General features: G+C 35.1%; 2 protein-coding genes and 1 pseudogene across 4 annotated transcripts; 1 reads left to right on the top strand and 2 right to left on the bottom strand.

The window, feature by feature from the left end:
* Window positions 1-96: 96 nt before the first annotated feature.
* Window positions 97-14,169, bottom strand: LOC128192522 (beta-galactosidase-1-like protein 2). Of its 3 annotated transcripts, none has more exons than XM_052865264.1 (18): window positions 14,147-14,169; window positions 10,226-10,401; window positions 9,908-10,112; window positions 9,146-9,223; window positions 8,564-8,659; window positions 8,302-8,410; window positions 7,903-7,995; window positions 7,481-7,571; window positions 6,992-7,153; window positions 6,524-6,667; window positions 6,116-6,318; window positions 5,738-5,887; window positions 5,348-5,443; window positions 5,107-5,182; window positions 3,997-4,090; window positions 3,423-3,537; window positions 1,781-1,900; window positions 97-1,293 (listed from the first exon to the last, which is right to left on the bottom strand). In XM_052865264.1, exons 2-18 carry the CDS (start codon window positions 10,359-10,361, stop codon window positions 1,225-1,227), a joined length of 2,037 nt encoding a protein of 678 aa, XP_052721224.1. In that variant the 5' UTR covers window positions 10,362-10,401; window positions 14,147-14,169; the 3' UTR covers window positions 97-1,224. The 3 variants fall into 3 exon arrangements, with proteins under 3 accessions (XP_052721224.1, XP_052721225.1, XP_052721226.1); XM_052865265.1 differs by lacking the exon at window positions 14,147-14,169 and adding an exon at window positions 10,739-10,869; XM_052865266.1 differs by lacking the exon at window positions 14,147-14,169 and adding an exon at window positions 10,831-10,861.
* Window positions 11,723-18,189, top strand: LOC128192521 (neurogenic locus notch homolog protein 1-like; annotated as a pseudogene).
* Window positions 17,860-20,130, bottom strand: LOC128192523 (uncharacterized). The gene is made up of 2 exons (XM_052865267.1): window positions 19,409-20,130; window positions 17,860-18,910 (listed from the first exon to the last, which is right to left on the bottom strand). The coding sequence occupies exons 1-2, from the start codon at window positions 19,934-19,936 to the stop codon at window positions 18,323-18,325; spliced, it is 1,116 nt and encodes a 371-aa protein (XP_052721227.1). The 5' UTR covers window positions 19,937-20,130; the 3' UTR covers window positions 17,860-18,322.

The following is a 20,130-nucleotide window of genomic DNA, read 5'->3' as shown; positions in this document are numbered from 1 at the left end:
TAGCAACCATTGTTACAAATTAAAATCAATAGATCGAATCATTCAATTAATGTTAAAAGGGGAAGGTACTGCTTGTTTACTAAAATATTTCAAATGAGTAAGTAATTCCATCAAAATCATAGTATTCAACATTTTTATTCTGTAAATGTCAAGAAAATAACAGCTTGAAGCTAGACACGATTGGCAATAATGACAATGATGACCAATATGACATGTAAACCATCGGTGACCAAACAATAACAGGTGCATTTACAATGTATGTATGTATCATGTATGTTTCCCAAACATATAGCGACACAGCTATACCCCCTTTATAAAAAGTACATAGTTTAATCAAATGTAAAACAGAAAACAGCTAAGTATCACATAAAAAAAACTATTTTATGTAAAGTAAATATTTTAGATGAATACCTGTAGGGGTTTCAAACAATGAAAGGAACGTTAAGACTTTTGCATTTTCGGAGTTAAGATTTCAACCATTTCAACAACAATTCACCATCACAATTTGACAAACATCTTATTTGCATAAAATAATATGGAAGACTTTTTGCACACAAAATGAAATCTAGCATTTGGACACATACAGTAAAATATGCCTAGCTAAATAAACATTTTATACACGTTTAAATGATAAATATTGGTGCTGTGCTTTGCACACAAACTCTGAAAATAACAAATCTGACTACACACATGAAGAAGTATATATATTCTCTGTATAAACTAATATAATATAGAGCAATAGTATAAAACTAGAAGATCAAAGTTATACTTTGTACCATAGATGCATTCTGCTTGATCAGTTTATGTCAATTTACACTGTACATGTATATTGTAAAGCATAAAATAAATTACACATACATGCATCATCATGTGACAAAATGTAATATTCATCAAAAATGACAGTCTGCAATCCTAATTATCACAGAGTTGTTATCAAAAAAATGATATGTAAGCATTTGGAAAAGAGATAAAAAATATAACTTTTAAATCATCCATACACACTATCCAAAATTTTTACATCAACTATGCATTTTTTATTTCTATATACCGGTAGTCTTTGCCTACATTTACATTGATATTATTGAGAGAATGGAATTTCAACATCTCTACATTATCATTACTAATGAAATTCACCATTATGCTAATAGTATTATTGAAGCAGTGCAGGTTGAATTGTACATAGGCATTGGAATGATGGATACTTCCCTCGACAGCTCAGCTGCTCTAGTAAGGTGTGGGGGAATTATAGAACACAACCTCCTTCCCTGCTTTCTTCTGTTCAAAGATTCTAATCTATAGGAACAAATAAATGAATTTCTCTTACTTCAAACACTTCACAAATTAAAACACATTCCATTGTTACATAATGTATCAATCCGACTGGGTCTTGAAATTGGACTCTTTGATCAGCTCACCAAAATAACTCTATTGTAGCTAACTGGGAGAGTAGATTTGAGGATCTTATTATGGATTAGGTCATCAGATTCAATAATACATGATCATTGGGATCATTTCACTAAAACATTGTTGATGATAAGTGTGATTAAATATTATCATCCCTTTGCTTTTCTGACTCAGGAAAGATGAAAAATAGAATTGTCACATTTAAAACCCTCAATTATGACTTACCTGGAACCAACTGGTAAAAAAATTCAAAGCCTTTCAGCTTTCAAGATTAAATTACATATTTTATTTTAACAGTTCAAAACATTTGAATCTGCAACCCAAACTATCAAATACTAATTGTAAAAAGCTGTCAGTTTAAGAACATTTTCCTTACTGTGTTGGCTTTCTTATTTTGTAGGATACTCCCAGGCACATACAGCCTCTGTTGTGGTCCATGTTTCCAATAGCGACCCAAATTAAAACTATTGATGAACACAATGCCTTTGGTCCAGCCCTGTTATAACATACATGTATGAAATGAAATAATAACAGAAAGTTATCATTATTCTCATCAATAGCTCTAATGCAATTAAAAAATATCCTGCTGTAGTACAAACAAAAATTTGCTCACTGCTGCTGAGGAAACAAAAGCAACATTTTTTGAGAGTTCACTTTTACTGTATATGGAATCGGATAGAGACTAATATTTTCATAATCCAAACCTAATTCTCACTGTTATGCTCATGTTATTATTAAGACTGTGTAAAAGGATATGCATACAAGTTTTACAGTTTATTTTTAAAGGCACTGCAGTACACTCAGTAATTTTGTTTTGATTTAGCAAGAGTTATTTCCCTTTTGTTACAATGCTGATGATCAATATGCTTCGGTTCCTTCATTAACCATTTTAAAAAATGATGAATATACACTTGAATGTGTTTTTGCTTTGTTTCATAAAATTTGTGACAGTGTGTATAATAGGTGTATAATAGGTTCATTACTGCCAAGCTCCTACTAGCACTAGCTAGTGGGTTAAGCCTTCAGCTCAGTGGGTAGAGCGGTGGTTTTTAAACTGAAGGGTCCTGGTTTTGAACCTACTTGTGATCGCTCCCCTTATTCTCATACACATTGTAATTTATATTTCTGCTCAACTTCAAACAGAAAACTTTATCAGTCTGACCTTCAATCTAGAGTGCAAGGGGAAAATATGTCATATTGAAACAACTATCAATTGCAGTACAGTACAATATATAGTTTTTAATAAAATGTTGTTATTTAGACAAATTTAACACAAGTATTGTTCAAAGGCTCAAGCTATTCTTCCAGTGACGTCCACTATTTTCTTTAACTTACATTTTTGTAATATTAAAAAGTCTAATATATATAAGCCAATAATGAATCTATAGAATAACAGCTCTCAGCAATTGTTTCATATCCTACATCTATAATGTTTGTTTGCTTAATGGATTGCATATATTCAGATAAATTTATCCTGGAACAAAAAACAAATCAGTTTGCAATGTCGCTCCCGATTTTTATTTTATTGCTTGCTATAGTCTTGTGCATAGTACACACATTTTGGGAAATTTTTTTATCAAAAGTGTGTGTGTGTGTTGGGTGGAGGGGGGGGGGGAGGGGGGGGGGGAGGAGGAGGGTAGGGTTTGCGTGTTATACATGGGAACGAAACATTTTTTCAGAACTTGTTTCTGGTAACCATGGGAGTATGACTGCCGATATCGCGCATCATGGGAGATGTATGGGTATACACCAAATTTGTTTTGTTAAAAATGCCCCATTCTAAATTTATTTTCTATGTATTAGAATATAGTACCGGTAATCCTGTCTTTCCAAATCAAAATTGACAACTCATCTTCTGACAGAAGTAACATTCTCAATAGTGAACCCGATAAAAATTGCAAGAGTAACAAAAAGGACAAATGAACAAATTTTGAGGTGGGTAACCAGGCAATGGATTCATTTCCAGATAAATCTTAAAGACTACCCTCAGCTTCATAAGAGGTGATGATAGGCCTTACCTCCATAGACAGGTAGGTATCTTTTGGAGTACCTTCGATATCAAACTCTGCAGAATATAGTGCAGGAGATGGGTCAAAGTTCGGAAGCTGTTTGTAATGAGAGTGGATCCACACACTACAATGCAAAAGTTAAAGACTCTTTGTAACCATTCATTGTAACCATTCATATCTGACATTTTACTGATTTTAGGTCACATTTTTATCATGAAATATAATAAGTGCTGTCAAATGATATTACAAATAAAACTGTGCAAAAGTGTCGACTGTTATACATGTATGTGTTCTAGGTTTTCAAAAGCAGATTTACATGTACAACATTAAAGAGGACAGTGTCTGCATGGAGATGAAGATGTATTATCTATAGACTCAATTGTTCAAGTTTTCCTATAGTTAAAGCTGTAACTTATCAGGTTTAAAATACAATATATATGAGTATATCCTTGCTAACAAACTGACTAGGCCCCTAATGTAAACAGAAGGTACATGTATATACCTGTAAGCCACACTAGTAGCTAAATTATCTTTAGCCATCACACACAAACACCAACCAATGCAACTCAATACATGTACTTACCTGTTCAGAAACTGTGATCTGAAATCCAAGGGATATATTACCCAATCTTTAAGCTCTTCCTTTGAGCCATCTGTAAAAACTTCTCCCATAATTCCTAGAATGAAGAATATTTTTAACAATTAAATCACTAGCAAATTAGGGAACAGGTTTTAATCCATATCAAGTTGATAACACAAACGGTGTGTTTATTACATACTAAAAGCCTGATCATATCACATGTATTGAGTATGCTTAAACTGGATAGCCTAAAAACCTTGTTCTTATAATATCTGTCTATGCATCTAGATAATCAAGACCAATTTCTGTACCTGAAGCTACCTCAATCATGCACTATTAATTATTATTATTATTAATATGAACATGTGACCTGTTCCAAAAATTATAACCTCCTCCAGCATCCAAAAACTATGGCTCAGATATAGCATCCAGGCCTGTGGAGTGCACCAGTATCACAAGATCCAACTTCTATCCGACTTTGGAGAAAATTGAACTGATAATGACTTAGAGCTGTCTATCATAGGGCACCTGCTCCAAAGATATTAACCAGCTCCATAAACCTTAACCTCATTCATCTTCTGAAACTTTTGCATTTAAGCCTGTCAAGTGCTAAGTATCATAAGACGCAGCATTCATGCAAGTTTAGTGAAGATAGGATCATTGGTAATTAAGATAAAGTCATCGAAAAACTTTAACCAGCTCTAAAAATCTAAACTCATTCAGCATCTGAAATCTATGGGTCAGTTTCATCATTGAAGCCTGTCTAGTGCATCAGTATCATAAGACACAACACCCATGCAAGTTTGGTGAAGTTAGGACCAGTAGTAACTAAGATATTGTCACCCAAGGGCACCCTCCTCCAAAAACTTTAGCCTGCTCCAAAAATCTTAAACTCCTCCTGCATCTGATGTTCATGACCCAGATTAAGCATCCCAATCTTTAAGTCCATAAGCTGGTTCAGATGCACAATCAATGCATGTTTGGTGGAGATAGGACATGTAATAACTAAGATACAGGACCTGCAACAAAAACTTTAACCAGGTTCTTTCACCAACACTGGAGTATAGCATAAGCTCCCTCCAACTTTGTCTCAGTGAGCTTAAAGTAAATTACCTTTAAATTGTTCATTCAAAGGTCTCACATTAACCCTTCCAAGGTTTTCAACCAATAAATCAAGCTTATTCTCTTTCTGAAATGAAAAATGAAATAGTTTACTTGATTAAGTGAATACTTTAAATTAAAAATTACAAATCATAATAAGCTCTACAGAAAAGTACCAGGAAAGAGTATATATAACAGAAGACAATTATAAATGAATATTCATAAATTTACAATGTTTACCAAAACACTGTACCTCGTCTATATTGATATCAGTCATAAGATCCAAGTGTATTTGATACAAATTCTCTGTCCAGTCAAAAGCTGCAATTTCCTTCCCATTCCAAAATACCTGAAAGTGAAATTGACTAAAACATAATTACATGTAACATATTACGGTAATCAACATGGTTAATAATGATCAATAATCAACTTTTTGTTATTGTTTCTTCGTATCAAAAAAATCTTCTCCCTGCTTAACGTTTCTTTTTTACAGAAGCTTCTAAATTAAGCCAAACAATGTCACAATTATCATTTTTCAAAACATACTTAATATTACAAAAACCAATTTACTTTTTAAAATATTGCCGTAAATTCATTCAATGATTCTCAAACTGTTGACAATTTACAAGTACATGTAACTGACCTGCATGCGATCTTGCATTATGCCCTTAATGTTGATGGTTTTAGTTTTAGGCAGAATTTTCCTGTATAAGATGTATCCATAGTTTTGACCACTACCATGGTAAAGTGTTAAATGTTCCATAGTTAATATCATCTTAGATTCTATTTTTTCCTGCAAATTGCAAAATGAAACAATAAATACCGGGTACTGTATAAAACTTAACAAACCCATTATTAAAACTATATCTAGCTGTCCCATGTTTTTATTTACATCACTTCTTGCTTTATGTTAATTCTATATTCATTAATACCTTTGTAACCATTGTCCTCAGACCTATCTGTAAGTTTTGTCATAGTTATGCCTTTTGGTGAAATGGGCTCTTGCTTTGAATGTACTTACGCTTTCACTCAGCAAATCTTCAAATGACAAATATGTATTGATAGGAAAAGTTCCATAAGCTGCCTTTTCTTTATTCTCTGGAATTTCTTTCAGAGTTGCCCCATGAAAGTGCCGAACATTCTCTTGGTACTTCATCAATAGTTCCCGAATGACTTGGTACTTCTCAGTTGTGTCCCCTGCCTCTGATAGTGGAGCCATGTAATCTGTAATATGAAACATGGTTTTGATGGATAGAAAGAAAAACAGGCAAACACAGTTAATCCAGCAATAATTCGGTATATTTTCAATAAATATTAAATTAACATTTTTGTTTTTATGATCAATGACATGCATCAGGTGTATAAATATATCAGCCAATAAATTGAAAGTTACTCAGTGTTTTTTTACCACCAATCAGATTATACCTACCATAGCTGGTAACCACTGGTTTATAGCCATGTTTGTGGTAGATTTTTGCTCCATTCATAAAACCAAAGTTTGTGCCCCCTCGGAACATGTAGAAGTTAATGGAAGCTCCAGAATCTAGTAACTTTGTCAGTATTTCCTTTAGTTCTGACCATAAATAGTGAACAATTTTAGCATTTAATACAAAAATCAGGTGATGTGATAATGCAATACATGTATATTTGAATGAGGCCCTTCCCTTCGTAATGTGTTAAGTTTGTTTAAAATTAGCTCAGTGGTTATGGTGGAGAGGTCAAAAATGTTTTAAAAAAATAAAAACATAATACAAAACATTTTAATTTAAATTAAAAACATCAAAACAAATAGAAAGACAGACAATGGATGACAGGTGTTCAGAAATGTTCACTTGCATAAACCTTCAGTTCTGGTGATCATGCTATAGAACACAGTATAACAGAGAAGTGTACATACTTGGTGTCTCCATGTCAGAGCTGTGTTCCCCGCCCCACTCATCGAACCAGCCTGTCCAGTACTCCATCACAAACAGCGGGAACTCACCCAGGCCCTCAATAAAGTCCACTAACTCCTGCCCTCCCTCATCCAGGTGCTTGAAGTTCACTGTGGGTAAAGCCTCTACAAAGTACAAATTATCTTGTCTGTACAACACCATTGTCAGCTATGGTACAAATTTTAAATGAACATAGTATTTGGTTTATTTGGATCAATTTAGGCATTTACTTTTTGAGTTATTTTTAATAACATATACTTTAAAACTTTATCTTTCAATACATCTATATTTTTCCATGATAAGAATGTATATGATGTAATTTTAAACAAAATTAGGTCGCAATTAAGACATAAATTACAACTTGGAAATTAAGTTCTTGCTCTCTGAATCAGATGATACAGATACCGATATAACAAGAAGCATTTTAAAAATACAGAGAACAGAGAGGCTACCATAAGCTATAGGGTATAGACCATTCTTCCAACTTTTTATCTGCGGGTCAGAAGTAAAAAACATCTCAACCACTCCATGCTTCTTCATCATCTGCAAATACATTCACATTACAAATGATCTCCTTTTCATGTGATACATAGCTACAAGTACACTCTACTTACATTTATCTGAATAAAAATCAATACTTAGACCACATCAATATAATTTCTTGTTTGTTGGACATTCAGTGAAAAAAGGTATGAGTGTGCAAGCGATTAAATTTAAATAAACGGTTATATTTCTTCTAGTTGTTTCTGATTTATAAACTAAAACTATTTAAAAAGTTTTTATGACTTTTTATGACATTTTTACTAATTAAAATGCATCAATGAGGACTATATTCATCTAAACTGTTAATTCACTTGATATCAAGAGTACACACCTTCTTTAACTTTCTCAAATGTTCCACATCTACAGTGTATGAACCAAATTCATTCTCAATTTGGAATGCTATAATTGGACCTCCTTTGGCATACTACAAAAGGAAACAAGAGATGTTTGTGAAACACTTATGCCCCCTCATTTGGAAACATCAATGTAGAAAATGAAGAGAAACTGCAAATAAAATTTTTTCTAAGTCAATGGAGCATAACTCTGTCAAAAATTGCTTGATCGTTCATAAAATCGAACTTGACCTAGATGTTATTATTTAAAGAAGAGGGATATTACATTTTTTCCTTATTGACCTTTGGGTTGACAATAAAAGGAACATAATTCGATTCATTTTTTTGCAAATTGTGACTGCATTGGTTTAATTATTCTTACATTCAAAGAGGTTTACCTGTAAGTGTTGGATGTGTGGTATTAGATGAGCAAAGTAGGTATCCACAGCACTGAGGTAGCCTTCATAATTTGACCTCACCTTCATTTCTGTGTCTCGTAGCAACCAACTGATTAATTAAAAGTTGAAAATTGAATTTGAATCAAATACCATACATGGTTTATGGATAATTAATAGCATATTCAGGTGCATCAATGTACTGTTTACAGTTATCAATGTTTTAATAGAAACATTCAATTTTAATCTGAGAATTTTTTTTTACCTGGGAAGTCCACCAAATTCCCATTCTGCACAAATATATGGACCAGGACGTACTATCACAAATAAGCCATGAGATTTGGCTGTCTCAATGAATTCCCTGAAAATAGATTTATCACAATTCTTTTTCATTAAACTGAAATTTTAAAGAGATACAATTTTCATACTTAAAAAATGCGCTACTGTTCTACATTAAATTATTCTGAAATTTTGATGTTTTGAATGATAACAACTTCTGAAAACATTTGCTGAGTTTATATCAGATGAAAATGCTGTGTATGCCTGTCAAACAATAATTTGTAACATTTATTACTATTATCAAATCAAAGATGTTGTAGATGAAAATGAAGTATCTAGCTCTGCTTGGTACAAAACAAGCTCAATTTTCACTTTTAATACAAAGAAATCGGTATAATTTTTTTTTACATTTGTTTTACATGTAGTACCCAAAAGCCAAAACGATTTTAAATCAAAATACATGTTGTACTGCACTAGCCTCTTCTAGAGCAATGCCATTTATTGTACCATATATAATCTCATGACATGCAATCTTTTCAGTGACTGATATTTCCTGCAAGTACCTCACCTCACATTGAGAAGTCCTTTATTTCCAACAAAGTTAAAACTGCCTTTAATTTCTTCATGAAAGTTCCAGGCAACATACCTAAACATAGAGGTTTTGATTTACAAAATAGCAAACTAATTTGTAGTCAATTTCAAGGGATCATAAAAAAAAAATTTGTTATAACCATAATTTGTTATAGGTATTTTGTAATAAATCTTTTAGCAAATTCATTATAAAATAATCACATGACAGTACATGTACTTCAAACTATAGAAGGTTATGAAATCAATAGCACCACCATTTCCAAAAAATGTCATTATAACCTTTCACTTCATTTTTTTTTTTGGTATAATAATTGAATATGAGTGTTTTATATACACATCTTAAAATTTTGTATATCTTTACTAAAATTTGTAATGGAAAATATTCATTATATGAATGACGGAATACGATATAATTTTGCCACTGGGGATGACCCCCGGTCCTAAAATTACTTCATAAATATGATATAAATTTGTTATAGCCATGTTCGTTACATACAACAATTTCTATAGGTTTTTATCAGAATTTTGACGCGACATGATCAAATATTTGTTATAGTCATAGATTTGCTATATCCGTGTTATATTGAAGTTTGCTTTACATGAATACATAAACCTTTTAAATATCATAAAAGTTTGAATTAAAAACTCATTATTTTGGTGATCAACAAGAAATTAATCAATAAATTGTTTATGACAGTTAAAAATAAACTGTATTTCCCTTGAATTGAATTTCCCTTACGTTTCGACAGTATTTAAGCCAGAAGCCTTCATTTTCAAAAATGTCTCATTCCAGTACTGGGGCAGAACTCTGAAGTAATGGAATGCACCACTGAAGATTCGAAATGGTTTCCCATCTAGATAAAACTGTCTGTTCTTAAACCTAAGACTTCCCTCACTCTGATAAAGCTTTCCATTTCCATCCTTTATTTTCTTGTATATTTTTTCTACAAACAAATCACAAATATGGCAAAATTATACATAGATGAAATCTTAAAATTCCAATAGTTCACTCATAAAATATTATTTGAAATAAAAAAGTTAATTGTTCACATCTTACGTATTTCATTTTGGGGCATTGGAACAAATTTTTGATGACGAAATGATGGAACTCCTGCAAACCAGATGATGACGGCAATGAATAAAATTATGACTAGTCGCACAATATGTTTCACTTTTATCTGAATCGGCTTCATTTCTTCATAAAGGGTTCTTTTATTTCTGCTTTAATCCTGTCTACAATGAGAAGAAAACTCATATTTTACTCTTAAGTTTTAGACACCAAGGAATTCAAGGAACAAAACTAAATAACATATTCTTTTTATGTAGAAACCATACATCAAACATGTCAAAGGTTTATTAACTTAAAAAGACATAGAAGTCTAAGCATTTGTAAAGTTGAAATGACCAAGCTTTTACGGTTCAACTAAGAGCTCTAAACACACGGATGTATCCCGAGGCCAAGGGGATTTCTATCTTATATTCACTCATCCATCAACGTTCTATTCAATTTCAAAATAATTGAAGATTTCCAGATCCAAAAGGCAAATCTATTGCAGAAAAGGTTGCCTACCTTGTAAAGTATTCTATGCACTGATGCACTAATATTGCAATTAATTTTAAAAAAGCACGCCCGTTACTTAAAGGCTGCTTTTTCTGATTTACCGTCTTACACTTCACGCATCATTGTGACGGGAAAATAAATACACACGCTAAATACTAAAAACCCAAGAAAGGATAATCATATCCGAAATACTTTTAGATTTAAAAATCAGAAAAAATCTGCATCCGCTTTGTTAAACTTATTGAATTCTATAAACTGGATATACCCCTATCACCTTTCTCTCTGTATTTATTTTTCATTTAGTTTTTTTTTAATGCATGTATTTCATTTGTATTTTAGGCATACAGTAGGGGCGTGATACATTTTTATATGCCCAGGCACGTAGCATCGTTTTTTAAAGTGCATGGGGGGGCCAGACTCATCCAAAAAATCTTGACAAGCCAAAAAGAAAAAAAAAAAAAAAAAAAAAAAGGGAAATGTTCTGTTTCCCAAAATCTTCAAAATCCTGATCCGTGGGGGGGGGGGGGGGGGGGGGGGGGGGGGGGGGGGGGGCTTACTATATCACTTCAATTTCACTACTCATTTCCTTATTTTCATATCAATTTTTTACATGCTCCCAAAAAAGTGGGGGGGGGGGAGGCAACTCAATGATAATTCCATTTTTTATATGTAAATTTTAAAAAATTTGTTGCTGCGAGAAAAAGTGGGGAGGGGGGGGGGGGGGGCAGGCCCCCCCTGCCCCCCCCCCCCCCCCCCCCCCCGATGCTATGTGCCTGATGCCTACATGAATCATGTAACACGTTCTATGTAGAAATAAAACTGAAATCGTATATTTTCAACGGTGCTGCGATGTATGGAAAGATCAAACGATGAAACATATTCTATTGCAGTACCTCAACATTCAAGTTTAATGAAAAACAAATGTAGACATTATTCAATTAAAACGTTCACGTGTTTGATAAATCTTGAACCATGTGTTTTACAAAGCCTATACTACGGTCAGCTTCTCATATAAACAAAAATCCTGTTTTTTATAAAACGTCTGAGATACTCCAATCATGAGATGCACTTCGTTCGTAGAAACTCTTTTCTTCACTCTCACAGTGCATTGGACAAATCCAGCGTAAGTACTCTCTCTCTCTCTCTCTCTCTCTCTCTCTCTCTCTCTCTCTCTCTCTCTCAAAATTGTTTTAATCTATCTTAAATTCTTACGTGTAGATCATTAGGTGCCAGTGGGGCGTCCAACTTTTGTCCTGACAACGTCGGATGTCAACATGGCTGTTTTTTTATAGACAACAGACCCCAGTGTATTTGCTATCGGGGTTACAGCTTACAGACAGACGGACAATCGTGTAAACCAACTATGGCAACCAGAAATGGTAAATGTCGTTCTTGTGTTGTGTTGTATCTATAATTTAAATCTTTTCTGTTCCGCCGAAAAAAAATTATCTTCATATGGAAACGTTTTATTTTTAATAGTTTTTTTTTGTTAATTCAGTATCAACATCGACAACGGAAATTATTAAAAGTTAAGTTAATTTTATCATAAAAAAATAAATTTAATAAAAAAATGTCCTTTGGTAAACATTTTTTTTATAACGAAATAACACTTTCTTATTTTTTCGAATTCATTTATAGATGGTCGCCGACGATCTACTTCGATTACCAATCAAATTGATACAAGATCCCCGCATGTCCAAGCCTTTCGGGTAAGCCAAGGGTGCCGCGAAAATATGTGTACAATTCATTCAGATAAAAGAGAGCCATCGAATTCCGAAAAGTCATGTCCCCCAAACTTTAAAATAGTTGAAAACAATGGATTAAGGACATGTGTTTGGCAGGGAAATCGTAGCGTTTATCAGATATTAACAAAAAATAATCCATCTACAAGGACAATTGAAAAATTAGCTAATAAAGACATGGGAAAACACACTGAAAACATTAGAGTTGGGCGTTCAAAACTAACTGATCGAGATAACAAGATTAAAAGGGTTCAGCATTTGGCAATTCTTCAAAAGTACAACGAAGATAGGCGAAAACATTGGTGTCAAGAAGATGAAGTCTTGGTTTTAACAATAGAGGGCGCAATTTGCAGGAAAGAATGCAAAAATGGCCAAATAGTCAGTGAGAGTGGCAAACAGTGTTTGAACCCTCCATCAAAGGTCACAGGCAAAGCGTGTCCTGTAGGTCATAAACCAACGCAGACGACAATTGGCATTGTGTGCGAAAAAATTCCAGAGAGCAGCAGACTTGCAAGCTCATCAAGATGCACCGCCAATGAACGACTTATTCACTTGCAAACTGGTTCCATATGCGTTCGAGGTAAATCGAGAAGACCAATTTGTAAAGATGGAGAGGACCTTATTCAACAAGGTAAAGAATTCTATTGTGTTTTGTCAAGGTCTAAAGGGAACTCAAAGTGTTCATCTCAAGAGGAGAAGATACAGACGGACCGGGGGTCAGAGTGTCGACCAATAGCGTGTCCAGAGGGGTTGGCTCCGTTCAGAACACCAGCAGGAATAGTTTGTCGCTTCGTTACACACAACATAAAAGCTCCTCGGTTGAACACAGAGAAGACAACGTGTTCACAGGGTCAAATCCTAGTCCAAACAGAGAAAGGAGAAGAATGCTGGTTTTCTTCAGATTCATCGACACTTGAAACCAAATGTCCTGCTGGTCAAGTACTTGTTGGAGGAACAACATGTAAAGATCCTAGGTTATTATCTCCCGATGAAACACCGTGTCCTATTGGTCAAGAGCTAGTGATGACGTCAGATGGCGTCCAATGCCAGTACCGACGCCCACGACATGGGGATCTATTTGTCCAAAGGACCAGATGCCCAAAGGAAAAAGTTTTGGCAGTGGAATTAAACAGATTTGTCTGCCAGACAGTAAACCGCGACATTTCTGGAATTATATGTGATTCAGATGAAGTGGTGGTACAAGGACCAACAGATATCATAGAATGTGTTTCGGAGGATCAAACCAATCTGGTCTGTGAGCATGGAAAGCTGCTCACTCGTACATCGCTAGGTTACACATGTGACCAGGGTACCACAGAGTTTACCACTAACCCACGAATTGAATGTGACCAAGGGCAGGTGTTTATCGTGGACGAAGATGGAGCTAGGTGCGTGACAGTCGAGGAGGAATCCCATCTCTGTGGACCAGGCCACCAGGCAATCCAAACTACGGCGGGGGAGGTTGTATGTAGAAAACTGTCCACTCTACCGGCAGGTTTGGATTTCTCTCTCTCTCTCTCTCTCTCTCTCTCTCTCTCTCACACACACACACACACACACACACACACACACACACAAATTCATTCTCTCTTTCTCCCCTCATTTAGCAAATTCATTATCAGAAAGTAAAATATAAATATATGCACGTTAAAAGTAGGATAATGTATAACAGTACCTTCATTATGACTTTTCTACATTGTATTTCAGAACCCAGCAGTATTAAGTCCTCGTGTAACGGTGAGAGTCTAACTTATTATCGGTGACTAGCAAAAACAGTTGGGTTCAACCTTCACTGAATATTTGACTGGAAAGCGCCGGTTATTGTAATAAAACTTGATTATGCAATATTTCATCACATTCCAAATATGACAGATTATTGTGCCTAATTCATCTTCGCTCCTCATTTATGGGGAGCAGAGTGGACCGAAAACCCTTGGCTAGCGAAGTTGTGCCTAGGTGTTTAAATTATGCCTTAATTCATATACCGGTAATATTTATGCACATTGTTGCATTGTAATTAAAAGGCATGGTCACGATTATGGGCAAAATGTACTTTTCCGTTTTAAATGTTTATTTTCTGAAATATATGAGGTTTTCCTGGCTTTTAACACGATTTTGATATTTTACTTGCCAAGAAAAGTTAATTATCAAAATCGTTAAAAGAGAAAGGAAAACCGTCAGATATTTCGGATTTATGTTTTAAATTGCAATGTTTTAGTAAGGCATTTCAAACGGTCAACAAAAAATTTTGTGTCAGTTATTGTCTAACTTATTGAGTTATAAGCGAGATACAGAGCTCACAATTTTTTGTTATATATGTAAACAAAGCTCATGCATGTCATGCTTTTGTTTACATTTTGAAGGTGATTGAAAACTTAAGTTTATACATAAATTGTAATTTGACAAACGCTAGAAACTTTATATATGTTCAAAAAAGGAATTTACAGAAAGAAAAATCCGCTTAAAAAGAACTTTTAACGGTATATCTAACCAATGTTAACATGTCACTAGCCTTGTTTATATTAAAAAGAATTGTGAGCTCTGTATCTGATGTAACTCTACGACTGTCTCTTAATTTATGGTTGATCATTAGAAATGTATTACCAAAGCATTGTGAACAATAAAAACAGAAAAATAAAATTTGACCAAAATCGTGACCATGCCCATTGAACATAAGTATTTTCTTTTTCAGAGGATTGCTTTGAATCTAACTGTGACAAGAACCCAATCCCTGGGCAAGGAAAGGGGTGTGCAGATATAGAGAGTCTCAGGCACGTAGAATGCCTCCCTGAATGCGCCAATGGCGGCTCCTGTGAGAACGGTCGGTGTGTCTGTCCGTCTGGACTATCCGGTCCAGCGTGCCATGACGGTCTGTACAAAGCAAATAAGACGAGGGAGGAAGACAAGTCTGATTATACAATGCTTTTAGAGTGGTTTCAATACATACACCTGTTTTGTAGATGTGGATGAGTGTGCTCTGTTACCGACAAACCACTGCCAGTTTAGCTGTCGGAACACCTTTGGCAGTTACCATTGTGTCTGTTTGGAGGGTTTCACACTGGGTCCCGATAAAAGAACCTGCATCGGTTAGTGTACTGTTTTTCCACAAATTTATTTAAAAATTAAATTTACTGTCTTTCCACACATTTATTTAAAAATTAAATTTGTAGTCATAACAACAAATTTAATTTTTAAATAAATGTGTGGAAAGACAGTATTAAAATCTTACTCCGTGGTTTAGTTTTATATTAAATGTATAAAAATCAAAGTGTATTTATTTATTTATTTTTTACAGAAGAGCATGCGCACTGTTTCCCTGGGTGTATGAATGGAGGGATGTGCAGGAGAGGTAAATGTCGATGTCCGCATGGATTTTCTGGAGGTCTTTGTCAAGAAGGTATGCATATCTATATATATATATATATATCATTCTTCTTCGTCTTCATTTGTTCTAGAGCTGATAAGAAATTATTGATACATTTACCCTTATAGATAAACGGCCCATGACCATTCACCTGAAAGTGAACCTATCATAGTATCAGCAAATGCATATTTAAAATTGGAATTACCTAGATATGCAACAGTTTCAGCTTCGTATTTTAGGCCAGTTATACAGTTATATTAATTTATAGATCCAGACTTTAAATACTAGTATAAAAGTACATTTATAAATGTACAAAATCGTTCATACCGGTATTTGGCAACTGGTCTTGTAATGTTTGAAGAAATAATCGAAAAAAATATTTGAATTAATTTTAATGAAAAGTTGATGTACGACTGAGTAATAGTGCTTAAAAATAAAAAGAACCCATGAACATTTGATGATGTACATTTCCAAGGGTGTATTTTTTTATAGTGTACTTCATCGTAGCTACAGTATGTCCAAGGCATTTATCTTTTTTAACGTTCACAAATTTGTGTTTTAGATGTTAATGAATGTTTAAAGTACACGAGGCTCTGTGAAATACCTACGGCTCCTACCTCTGTACCTGTCCCCCGGGAAGTCGCCTGAGGGAGGATAAAAGAACCTGTCACAGTAAAGAGTTTAGATTGATTTAAACGTAAAAGAAAAAAAAATCATGATAAGTGATAAGACAGTTTAACAGTATACACGCTTATTTTTTTCTTTTTAATAGGTTCCACGTGCAAACCTAATTGCATCAATGGGGGTGTTTGCTACAAGAACAGATGCAGGTGCCCGCCTGGATACTACGGGATAATTTGCCAGCTTGGTACAGAACTATAAAATCTCTTGTGTTTCATTAGAGAAATTTGATGTTCTTGTGCTTTAAATCATAATCACTTTTAACAAAAATTTTTACCGTCAAATGATCTATAAAAACCATACCGAAAATAGACTATTATTTTGATAGTCTATTCTTGGATTAACTCCCGTTTCTTACATATTTTCATCGATACAACAACTCTGTATTTACGTATGTCATAAATGTTTATAAATTTTATTGCTAAAATTGCAATATTAGTCTAAATGTCATGTGCAATTGTTATATACTATATAGTGGTACAAGTATTTAATCACAGAATCATTTTTCGTCTTTTCCTGCTCACTTATTCGCATCCAATTAGACGATTTTACATGTACGTATATATGTAATGAATGATTGACCAAACCCCAGTACGTGTATTACTATACAATTATTTAATGCTTGAGCAGTCAATAGACCAGAATATTTTTCCCGAGGTGCAGGGAACAGCTCAGTATGATCTATTGCCCGAGGCCAACGGCCGAGGGCAATAGATCATACTGAGCTGTTCCCTGCACCAAGGGAAAAAATTATGGTGTATTGACTGTTCAAGCATTAAATAATTGTTTTATTACCTAATTCCTTTTTTAGTTTTCGGGGTTTACCATTTGCATATTGCAGATGGTTTTCGTGACATAATGCAATATACTCAGATTTTTTTTTCATCTTTTACAATCACAAAACCTGTTGCATGCATTACAATATCTCAATTTAATATTAGTTTACACAAAGAATTGGGAGTCTTCAACCCATTAGATTTTAGATAGTCTTTTACCTTATATAAAGCTTTAAAACTGTTGATTATTTGATACTCCATTTTGATAACATTGAATTTGGCTTCACCAAGTACTAAAAACAGCGTTTATGTAAAGGAACATTCCCCGAGAACTATCGAAAGGATGTAACATTAACATACCCGCGTTCTGAAATACGTTGCCGGTCCAATAGATCGCAGTCTATTGACCGGCGGTCCAACAGATCGCAGTCTATTGACCGGCGGTCCAATAGATCGTAGTCTATTGACCGGTGATCTAATAGATTGCAGTCTATTGACCGGCAGTTCAAAATAGACGCAAATATTTAATTTGTAATAAAACAACAAAATCCCTTTGATTAGGTAATAAATTGTTTTATTACAGACTTAGACGAATGTTATTCCAACCCTTGTCGGAACAAGTGTGTGAACACTATAGGCAGTTACTACTGTACAGGATGAAGTGTTGATCAAAGATGATACCGGTATTCCATCGCTTCATAACTGTTTACGACTACATCTTGTCGGATTGTACATAGATTTAATATTCTCTTGAGTAGTAATAAGTAATATTAATGTATAAAAAGATGAATGAACTTAATGGCACAAAATTTTACAATATTTTTTAACTTTTATCATGTTTATATATAATCCACTTCGATAAAAACATTAAAAATCTGAAAAATTTGTTATTCACAAGTTTTAGTCTATTCGTGATTGTTTTGTATGAAAACATGGTTTAATATGAATCATAACTATTTTCAACAAAAATGAAATAACGATGATATAACAATCGTGAACTACACGTAATACCAAAGGCACCTACACATCACTAACTGAGATCACTAAAATCAAGCTTATCCTCCTTCTCTTGTTGTCGTATAGTTCTCCTCTTGTCCAGGAAAAACCGAGAATAACGATAGTCAAAAATTCCAAACTCGTTTTGGAACGCCTCCTTGTCCGAGACGCATCCTAAAGGAATCATGCTTGTTGACGCTCGCATGGCGCATGCGCCGATAAATCCTATGACATGGGACGTCCATAAATATACTTTGTAATACTCCGGGGGCACAAAGCTTAAATGAATCAGGTATACTGCACGCCAAAACAGCATGGGAAGCATACCCAGTATGGCGATGAAGACTTCTTCTATCGTGGCCACAAGATACGGGTGTTTGTGCTCCACTTTTTTGTTCAGTTTCTTTAACTCATACTGGCCTATGATAGGAATGGATACCAGGCCGTAGAATATCAATAACGAGACCAGTCCTTTGTCCATCAGATCTATAGGGTCGCTCTCGTCCACCGGCATACCTAGCTCCAGAAGTATCCAATATCCTTTGAGGGCGAATCCGGCAAAAGTGGTGACCACGAAGACTGTGAATAGGGTGTCTAGCAGGAACTTCCAGCTAAGTCCAGGCTGAAAGCAAAATCACAGGACAACTGTTCTACATGTTTTATTTACCAAAAATGCATGTGCGGATCCGTTAAAATTTTGCAGATGGGGGGGGGGGGGGGGAGACCGAGGGATCTTTTTGTCTGCCCGGGGGGAGGCCTTTTTTGGTATTTAAAATTTTTCAATACAGATTTCATAAGTGGGGGGGGGGGGGGGGTTGTTTCGGAATCCCTACCCGCTCTTGATCCGCGCATACAATGGTTAACACTCAACCAGTAAAGGGCGAGAGCAAAGTTCAATGTCCGACAAAAAACTCTCTTGAGGAACCCTTCCATTCCCCCTAAAAACTTTGACTCTTTGTTTTATTATCGGTGTCATATGAAATAAACGAGTACAATTTTGCACATGCATATACATCTTTGGTCGTAATTGAAAATCATTGGTTTTTTTAATATAAAAAACCTTTAAACAAGCTTATCAATTACAATAGCATGATTCAATTCCAAATTTAAATACATGTACCTCACAGGAGAATTTGGTCGGAATCGTGAAGGAATCCACCACGTCCGGATCTAGTGCCATTGTGAGAGGAGGGGTCAGGATACCGATGTGGTTCCTAAGCAGTGCAAGGAGAATGGTGGCGCCTATCAATCCCACCACCGCGCTGGTCAGCGTCATCCCTGTGTACAACACGGCCACATAAGCTAATCCGCGCCACTGCATGACGCCGATTAACGCCATTACGTACTTGTAAACATGCAAGGCTATCAGAAACCCCCATGTCCTCTTGCCATCTTTCGGAATGAACCATGACCGCAAAATGTGCTGGCTGAGGATGCAGATAAGAACACAAACGTTACCAACGGCATAGCATATCCAGGCGGACAGACGGATGTCATCAGGGTAGAGGTAGAAGTCGTAGATCAGCCATGTGCCCATCCAGTAACTCGCCACAAAATTCGGCAAAATGACCACCCCGATCAAGGTGTCTCCCACGGCAAGGAATGGCCAAAGGCGCCACCACTGGCGCTCGCTGATTTCTTTCCACATTCCCCAGATCAGTTCAAACCATGGCGGTCAGTTCTCCAATAGACCATTTCGCACTCTCTTTGTTATGGTTTGGTCAGCTCTAAGAAGTAGGTCAAGTCAACACGTTATGTCACTGTAATCTGTAAAGCGAGTGTTTATTCGACCGATAGCACTGGGTCACTTTTTGTGAATGGACAACAGATAAGATAATTAAA

This window comes from Crassostrea angulata, chromosome 7, assembly GCF_025612915.1.
Source record: "Crassostrea angulata isolate pt1a10 chromosome 7, ASM2561291v2, whole genome shotgun sequence".
NCBI classification, from domain to species: Eukaryota; Metazoa; Mollusca; class Bivalvia; order Ostreida; family Ostreidae; genus Magallana; species Magallana angulata.
Note: the sequence above shows the minus strand (reverse complement) of the source record. Positions and strands in the feature narration are given on the sequence as shown.

What these genes read in the sequence shown, in the direction of transcription:
- LOC128192522 (XM_052865264.1), bottom strand. Translation starts at nt 10,361, where the DNA reads ATGAAGCCGATTCAGATAAAAGTGAAACATATTGTGCGACTAGTCATA. An exon ending in ACCAGTGGTTACCAGCTATG is followed by an intron (nt 6,319 to 6,523) that starts GTAGGTATAATC and finishes TTCATATTACAG; the next exon opens with ATTACATGGCTCCACTATCA. An exon ending in CTGATATCAATATAGACGAG is followed by an intron (nt 5,183 to 5,347) that starts GTACAGTGTTTT and finishes TTTTCATTTCAG; the next exon opens with AAAGAGAATAAGCTTGATTT.
- LOC128192523 (XM_052865267.1), bottom strand. Translation starts at nt 19,936, where the DNA reads ATGTGGAAAGAAATCAGCGAGCGCCAGTGGTGGCGCCTTTGGCCATTC. An exon ending in CGACCAAATTCTCCTGTGAG is followed by an intron (nt 18,911 to 19,408) that starts GTACATGTATTT and finishes TTTTGCTTTCAG; the next exon opens with CCTGGACTTAGCTGGAAGTT.